The sequence below is a fragment of the Solanum tuberosum genome, unplaced genomic scaffold, assembly GCF_000226075.1.
Source record: "Solanum tuberosum cultivar DM 1-3 516 R44 unplaced genomic scaffold, SolTub_3.0 scf00180, whole genome shotgun sequence".
Classification (NCBI taxonomy): Eukaryota; Viridiplantae; Streptophyta; class Magnoliopsida; order Solanales; family Solanaceae; genus Solanum; species Solanum tuberosum.
The window spans coordinates 1,092,234-1,101,788 of record NW_006239107.1 but is presented as its reverse complement, the minus strand read 5'-3'; the positions used below and the strand labels follow the sequence as shown (position 1 = coordinate 1,101,788).

Below are 9,555 nucleotides of genomic sequence, written 5' to 3'. Positions count from 1 at the left end.
AAAGCAAACTATAACTATATTAACTAATTAACTAGTATATTTTTGCTTCTATGTGTAAATTTATTTTTTTAAAACTTTGAATTAAATCAAATCAAAATAATAAATAAATTAAGACTGGGAGAGTATATATTATCCACAACCGCAATAAAAAAGCAACAAGTTTCCCAGTGGATATGTACTGTGCATGATGTAGTCTATTGTGTCCAGCAATAACACCACGACAACAATTGATGACTCCAACATAATAAAGTGTTCGCCAGCAAAAGCTTCCGCCAGGAGTGGAGCTAGGTGGGATTCGTAGGTTCAAATAAATTTTGTAGTACTTTTGTAAATTTGTAGTTATAGTAAAAAATTATATATTTATATTAACTCGTGAATTCTAATAAAACTTATTAAGCGTTTAGGGGTAAAAAAGAGATTATTAAAATATTTTACAAGCACAAGTTGTGGTTCTAATTCTACTATCAACAAATTCTAATCTTCCAAAAGGAAATTTAGAACACTCTTAATACTCGCTCCGTCTATATAAACATTGACCGCAAGTAACATACTTCATTTAATAAATACATTCCACAGTTCATTCATTGGAATTGAAGAGTGAGATTTGATTTTGTAAGTTCATATAAATTTGGTTTTAATTTTAATTTTTACACACAATTTTTTCCTAATTTTTTTTTTATTCAAGTCGTAAATAGTTACAAGAAATCATTTCTTCAAATTTAAAGCATGATATTAATTATGATGATGGCTCAATGAAAGAATTGCTTATTTTGTATGCGTTAATAAATATAATTAAATGTATAGATAGATTCATTCAAATTCAATATTTCTCTATGAAATCCCACTAAAAGAGAGTTATTACTACAAAGGATACTAGTACTACTTGTTACTACAAGTCAATCAAAATTTAAGTGATGCCGAAAATGAAGAATTTGGACATTTTATGGACCACTATCTATTGTTGGTAGATCAACATAAGAAATAGAATTGTGATATCATTACGGTTCAGTCGAACTCAATAACTGAACCCAATAAATTTAATTATTATTTCTATATGCTTCACTTAATTTGTTTATCATTTATTTCCTTCTTGACAGAATTTAGTCCACATATAAATTTAAAATCAGATTAGTTACCTGTGAAAAGTAATAACGTTTCTCACAGTGAATTTATAAGAACACTAAATTAAAGGGGTTGATAAAAAATTAATTATTCAATACAAGTTTTTTTTTAATGTTCAATTTCTTTTACGCACAATAAATAAAGAGAAAATTATATAAAATAGTAAACTATTAATTCAAATTAAATGTTATAATCATAGTTTGATTTAATTGTAACCCGTAGCAAATTGTTGCCATTCGCCTCTCTCACTGAAATTCTCGCACGCCACTCTCGTTTTCTCACTGGCAGTCTCTCCCTCGCCTCTCTCACTTTTATACAAACACAAATGTATAAAATGTGTTTGTGTTTGTATAAAGTGAGAAAAAATTGTATATATACATATTTTTGTTCGCCTCTCTCCCCAAAGAATCTTGCTCGCCATTGTCCCAGATTTCGCTCGCCACTCTCACTTGCCTCTCTCACTTTATACAAGCACAAATGTATAAATTGTGTTTGTGTTTGTATAAAACGAGAGAAAATTGTATATACAAATACAAATACATATATATTTTCATCCTATACACTTATAATTATACAAATACAGATATTTCCCTGTCCAATTTTCTTTTGTCTTTCTCGCTTTATACAAACATAATATACAATTGATTCTTTTGTATATGTATACCGAAACAGATTATACAATTGATTCTTTTGTATATGTATACCGAAACAGATTATACAATTGATTCTTTTGTATATGTATACCGAAACAGATTATACAATTGATTCTTTTGTATATGTATACCGAAACAGATTATACAATTGATTCTTTTGTATATGTATACCGAAACAGATTATACAATTGATTCTTTTGTATATGTATACCGAAACAGATTATACAATTGATTCTTTTGTATATGTATACCGAAACAGATTATACAATTGATTCTTTTTTATATGTATACCGAAATATACATATTAATAGTCATAGCAAACATAAAGTTTGTTATGGAGCGCAATTATACAAACTATAGTTATAACATACAAATATGATTTTTATGTTTGCTAAACCTATTTACTCATAAATAAATAATGATGAAGATAAATTCTATTGTAAAGCTAACAAGTCAAGGAAGTTGATGACCCGATGAAACGATCGAAGCTTCGGTAAACGGTTATTGTATCTACACTTGTCCTAAGATACATAAATTTCTTATCAAGTAAATTTCAACTAGCATGAAAAGTTATGCAAGTATTTATTGTATAAGTAAAAATTAAAACTACAAAGTGAGAAAATATAAAAATTGACTAGGAATATAAAATTAAGACTATAAATTTCACTTGTATTATTATTTTTTATTTCTTATCTGATATTTAGCATCACATTTGAAATCTAATAAATTTGAAGTTATATAGGAAAATCTCATATTAGGATAAAATATTTTTTACACAACTTTATTCTTAAAATTCAAACACAAATTTTTTAATTAAAAATGGACGATTACTCACCAATTATTTGGTGGAGATGTTGTGAAGGGGTTGGGGGTAGGGAGGGGAAAACCACTTTTTAAATTATATATTAATTAATAAAGGAAAGTACAAGTAGTAGTATTATTAGGTAGATCAACAAATCCAAGTGGAATGCTATAAAAAAATGTACTGCATGGCTAAATCCTAATTATACAAAAATCTTTAATTAAGTCTTAATACGAAGGACTTCACTACCATACATTTATTTTTATTAAGGGGATTATTACTAGATAGGGTATTTGTTTAATTGTGTTAATCTAAGTACATTAGATTATTATTCTTCCTTCTCTTTTTCCCAAGCAAAATGTTTTTTTCAAAGATATTCAACTTAATTTTTATATTATGAATTTCTGAAATTTTATTCGTTTTCTGATTTAATCATGTGGTACTTGTAAGTTGCTCATCATTCGACTAATTCAAATTTATTTTGGTATAATGAAAGCACTCCCTATAAATAATTTCCTCATTCTCTAAGCTCCACTATGAGATTCAATCGGTCAAAACATGAAAGTATCTGTATACTACTTTATAATGATTAAGTCAATATTAAAGTTAGATTATGTATTAATTAATCATAATTAACATTAGCAATAAGAAATAAAGTATTAAGTTAAAGATATTTGTAATTTATTCATAGATTAACATAAATATAAATACCAGATACAAGTAAATTTTTTATCGAGAAATAGTGCGGGGGGTGGGGGGGGAGGGGGGTGTGTAACCTGCAAATAAACTTTTTGGGGTTCGATTGTTCAATAATGTGGTAGTTGTAAGCATGGCTGTCTTTCTTGTCTTATTATTTCTTGTAAAGCACATAAAATTTTGGGATTATATCCAACTAATTAATAAATAAAATTTGTTTCCACCCTGATTATCGGAAATTAATGAATAATTAACCGTTTTAATAAAAAGGTTTAACCTCTCAAACAACGTGGCTTTATCTAATCGTCTTATGTTTATGATAAGTTCTTGTAAATGTCCTTTTTATTAAAAAAAATAATCATTATAGTATTCCACAAAAATTGTGTTACAAAACCTTTTTAAAAAATAAATAAATTCAATCCAATAGATAGTAAAAATTAAAGAACATTGTGAGATTCAATTTCAACTATATTGTTATAACTCATAACCTATGCAGTCATAAGAATTGTTAATTCAGTGGCAAAATGTTATTTTCTTGACATGATAATTTGTAATTTATATTTTTGAGAGAAAATAATGATTGAAGGTTCATTTCATCAAACGTACAACATGAATTAATTTAATTCTTTTCGACTAAATTATACCTTTTGATAGGAAACAACTTGATTTAGAGTGTGGTGGAGCTAACGGTAGACAAGAGGCTCCAATTGAATTCTTTTAGTCTAAACAGTACCTTTTGATATAGAAATAATAATTAAATAAATACATTATGTCAATTGGTGTGACTTTCTTTCCTAATTAGGTAAATAATATTCATTTTGAATTTAGATTTAGATTTACATCATATAGACGTATTAAAACAAACGTACAACACATATATATATATAGGTTGATTTTTAATTTTTATAATATAGATTTTCAGTGACTATGACTAGCATAATACATTAACCCAAATTAAGCTAGTGGCGGACTTCCATTAACTTTTGACTTATTTTCCTTGTTCACATTTTTTATTTACCCACCTTCATTAAACTGTTTTATATGATAACAACTTGGATGTCAAAATCTATAATCAAATTGTATATACACATGTATCGTAAAAATAAATTAATTTAATAGTATAAAAAATCTATTGTCACTATCAATGGCGAATACATAATTTATGCTTTATAAGTTTAAAATATTTTTTCATCATTGAATTTATTGTATTTATAAAAATGCTAGATTTAAACGAATCTGATACTAAAAGGTTACATCCGTTCTATCAATATACAAAATTTTTACCTATCGTATTTCTTCAATAGGAGAATCACCAATTAAGATCGCCACTTAATAACTTTTCTTAACCATTAAGGGGTAGGATTTCTTTCCTCCTTAATTAAATATATCGTACTTGAGCCTTAAGTATAAAGAAACCCTTGATATTAAACTTCTTTTTTTAATAATTTTTTTCTGCGGAAATTATAAAATAATTGGATCAATGAATTTAAAATATTTGAATAATAAATATATACACTTTAAAATGATTCTCTCATATTCCCATTTCAAGTAGTGGTTTTGAAGAAGATGTGAATTGATTAGTATACTTTTAAGAAATTAAGTTTTAAGAGTCTTATACATTTCAATTATTTACTTTAAAATTTATGTACATCTTCTGCTTCTAAAAGTAATAATTAATTACTTGAAATGGTGACTTTAATTTTAGTTCTTAACTTAGTGTATCCTCCACTTTGCTAGTTTCTACTAACATTAAAAATAAATGAATAATTTATTAGCTTCTAATCTGCTGCCTTAATTATTAATAAGTACTTTTCGAATAACTTAATTGGTCTATCAACCAAATATTTTCATTAAAATTAGCCAAACACAGAGCACTTCTTATAAAAAAAACAATATTTTTACAAAAAAATAATTTCAAATATAAAAGTTTTTAGTTTAATAATTTCCAAAAAGTTTTCAGGAATAAAATATATAATAAAAACAAAAAGTGGAACACATTCCATCAAGATTCTTCCATCAACTTTTTAAAGTGTAAAGCTTTTCCCAATTCAAATTGAAAAAGATAACCACATTTCTCTTCTTCCGGGAAGGCCACCGAACCTCAACCCCTCTCTTCTCTCCTCTTTCTCTCTCTATATCTATACATTTTCTATATATATGAACTTGCTTGTGAGTTGTGATCATACTTTGATGACCTAACACTCTCTATCTTTTTCTAAACTATACTTTCCCTCTTTCATACGAACAAAGTTTTTGTTTTTTGGTATAAAATTGTCGGTTTTGGAAATTTTAGAGAAACCCCATTTTCTTTTTCTTCATATTGTTGTGTTTTTTGCATTTCTTCATGATCATTAGAAATTGAGAGAGGGTTTAAGCTCAAAAGGGAAGTTTTTTTTTTAACATGAAAAGAGCAAAATTTGACTTGTTCATGTCACTGAGTAGGCAAAGATCGTTGCAAGTTTTGATTTTGTTTGGTATTTTGTATGTATTTTTGGTGGGTCTTGAAGTTCCTTTTGTTTTCAGAAATGGGTTTAGTTTAGTTTCTCAAGACGGTTTTGGTACAGGGCAGTTTTCGAAGTCTTTTGTGCTTGATAGTGAAGAGGAGTTAGAAGAAAAAGAAGCCCCAAATCGACCTCTTGATGTCCCACTTATGGTTCCAAATCAATCAAAGCCTGAAAGGAAGATTAGAGAAATCAAGAGTCCTTTGTCAAGTTTGGTTTTTGACGGTAGTTATGTGAATATGACTAGTAATGATGGGTTTTCTGGGATTTTGAAGTCAGCAAAAGAGGCATTTGAGGTAGGTAAAAAGTTCTGGAAAGAGCTTGAATTGTATAAAAAAGAAGTGGGTAGTATTGTAGAAAGTAACAAGACAGAAGAATGTCCTCATTCCATTTCAATATCAGGGTCTGAGTTTTTGGGAAAAGGGAGAATGATGGTGTTGCCATGTGGGCTTACTCTTGGTTCACATATAACTGTTGTGGGGAGGCCCAAAAGGGCTCATCAGGAGCATGATCCAAAGATATCATTGCTGAGGGAAGGTCAATTCTTGATGGTTTCACAGTTTATGATGGAGTTACAAGGTCTGAAGACTGTTGATGGAGAGGACCCACCTAGGATTCTTCACTTCAATCCACGGTTGAGTGGTGATTGGAGCGGGAAGCCGATGATTGAGCAGAACACTTGTTATAGGATGCAGTGGGGGACGGCTCAAAGGTGTGATGGGTGGAGGTCTAGGGATGATGAGGAGACTGGTGAGAATATCAATTTTGGTTCTTTCTGTTACTTTATTGGTCGTTAAGAAATTATTCTGTTTTTAATGAACTAGTTTAATCGGTCAACTATGCGCATTCCCAAACTAGTTGGACTGTCCCTATATGATCCTTTATATTCAAAAGCTTTGAAGATTCATTTAGCTGTTAACTTACTGCAATCCTCCTCCTTTATCCGTACTTGTGACCAGTAATGTGAAACTCACATAGGCAGAGTTGCTAAGAAAAGTCAAATGTTTAATGTTAGTTGAACACTTGAACTTAAAAAGATTTGTTAGCTGGAGAAACTGTTTGATTTACTAATTGAGGTTAAAAGGTGGTTCCTTTTTACTTCATCCGTTTCGATTTGTTCGTGAAACTTGTTCGTCTTACTTTCCTTTTTAGTTTGTCTAAAAAAGCATCCTCTTTCCTTTTTTGGCAACTCCTTAATTCTAACTTTCCACATGAACATGTTTAAGATCACAAGATCAAAGCACATTTTTGGTACATTCTACATATTTTTAGTTTAAGACCACAACATTGAAAAGTCTTCTTTAAGTCAAACTGAATAAACAAATTGAAATATAGGTAGTATATTTTTTTTTGTTGGGAGGTTGGTAGTGGGTGGGGATGCTGCAGAAGTTTTTATAGTGCATAATCAAGCAGTTGAATAAGTTTGAGTATAGAGCTTATTGCTTGAATAGGTTCTATTTCATGATGGGTAGATTCCTCGGATTATTCTCATGAGTTGGGGATTGCAATTATTTTGAATACCTTTTCTACATGGGTTTCTTGGCAATTGGATGGAATAAAAAATAAGCAAAATGCCCCATCAGTTACATTTGCATCTCCATCTCTTGTAGTCTGTGGCACAGTAATATATTATTTGTATGTGTTACGGCATTTTTGGTAACGTCTAGAATCTTTTGCAGTTGATGGCCAGGTAAAATGTGAGAACTGGATCCGAGATAATGACACCAACCATTCTGAGCAATCAAAGGCATCTTGGTGGTTAAACCGGCTAGTAGGGCGAAAAAAGAAGGTCGATTTTGATTGGCCATTCCCATTTTCAGAGGATAGGTTATTTGTTCTAACTCTCAGTGCCGGTTTTGAGGGTTATCATGTGAACGTTGATGGGAGGCATGTGACCTCATTTCCATATCGAATTGTGAGTAACATACTACCACCTCTTCAATTTCATGCTGAATTATTGAATTGAACTAAAGAAGGTTATCATTGATGCTTTTTAGGGATTTGCACTCGAGGATGCCACTGGTTTGTCTTTGAATGGTGACATTGATGTCGATTCAGTCTTTGCTGCCTCCTTGCCCACATCACATCCTAGTTTTGCTCCTCAAAGGCATCTTGATATGTCAAACAGATGGAAGGCACCACCCCTCCTTGATCAGCCTGTGGATCTGTTCATTGGCATTCTGTCGGCAGGCAATCACTTTGCTGAGCGAATGGCTATAAGGAGGTCTTGGCTGCAGCATCAGCTAATCAAATCTTCAAATGTTGTGGCTCGATTCTTTGTCGCATTGGTAGGTTGTAGATGGTAGCATATTCATCATTTTAAGAATATCGTTTACTATTAACATTGGTGTTGCAGCTTGGTAATTTGAGTTTAACATGGATTGGATTTTTGACAGCACGCTAGGAAGGATATAAACGTGGAGTTGAAGAAAGAGGCAGAATTCTTTGGTGACATTGTCATTGTTCCTTTCATGGACAATTATGATCTTGTTGTCTTGAAAACAGTTGCCATCTGCGAATATGGGGTGAGTTGTGGATTACCTATAAACATTGTCGTTGGTTGTCCCCAGATTAACGTCATCACAATATTGATATTTTCTTGTTGCAGGTCCATGTAGCATTTGCAAAAAATATCATGAAGTGTGATGATGATACATTTGTTAGAGTGGATGCAGTTATCAATGAGATAAATAAGATACCCGAAAATAGGAGCTTATATGTTGGAAATATCAATTACTATCATAAGCCCCTGCGTAATGGTAAATGGGCAGTGACATATGAGGTAATAGTTTGGAGTTCCTTTTTTAGGTTTTTCTTACTCCAATCTCTATGTGGCTAGAAGGCCTAATAGTGCTATTTTCTTTTGGCAAAGTATTTTCATATGCTTTATCGTCAAAGAAGAGACTTTGCATTTACCCGTTAATAGTGTCTGATGAACATGCTTAGAATAGGCGAGGCTATGCAAGAGATCTCCTTTTCTAGGGGAATACAATAAGGCTATTGTAACTATTGCTAGTTATCTGCATGGATTATCTCTGGATGTTGTCTAGTTTTTTGTCTTTTCAATATCTTAGTCACTCAGTATTCCGGCCTTCTAGAACCCCACGAAATCTGAGTTTCTCTCATCTAATATTCGTTCCCGGGTGGTTCCTCAGGAATGGCCAGAAGAAGATTATCCACCTTATGCTAATGGACCGGGTTACATTATTTCATCAGCCATTGCAAACTTCATCGTCTCAGAGTTCAATAAACATAAGCTAAAGGTTAGACAAAATCCATGTCATCTCTTTCCACAAGTTATTACTCATGAAATAGCTAACTAGCTCCCTTGATGTGCAGTTGTTCAAGATGGAGGATGTCAGCATGGGAATGTGGGTCGAAAAATTTAATAGTTCATCAAGACCTGTGCAGTATGTACACAGCTTGAAGTTCTCCCAATCTGGATGTGTAGACGACTATTATACTGCTCATTACCAGTCCCCTAGACAGATGATTTGTATGTGGAACAAATTACAACAGCTAGGCCGGCCTCAATGCTGTAACATGAGATGACAATTCGGATTTGAAGTCCGAATGGAATCTGAAACAGTCCCAGGAACTAGGATAGACAAGTTTTGCACTTTAATATACCATGATCTGTATATTCTCTGGAATACATTGTTTTTCATATGATAGGGGCTACTTAGGTGCCTTGGAAATTTCATTTATTGCTTTCTCTACCTTCCCTGTCTTTATAATATTTTTTATAACATACTTTTTAAAGCAAGTACATAAAAGTGCA

General features: G+C 31.3%; 1 protein-coding gene across 1 annotated transcript; it reads left to right on the top strand.

The window, feature by feature from the left end:
• The first annotated feature begins 5,307 nt into the window (after nucleotides 1-5,307).
• LOC102593374 (probable beta-1,3-galactosyltransferase 19) lies at nucleotides 5,308-9,493 on the top strand. The gene is made up of 7 exons (XM_006354743.2): nucleotides 5,308-6,524; nucleotides 7,454-7,689; nucleotides 7,772-8,062; nucleotides 8,171-8,299; nucleotides 8,383-8,556; nucleotides 8,930-9,037; nucleotides 9,114-9,493. Exons 1-7 carry the CDS (start codon nucleotides 5,675-5,677, stop codon nucleotides 9,324-9,326), a joined length of 2,001 nt encoding a protein of 666 aa, XP_006354805.1. The 5' UTR covers nucleotides 5,308-5,674; the 3' UTR covers nucleotides 9,327-9,493.
• Nucleotides 9,494-9,555: the final 62 nt, after the last annotated feature.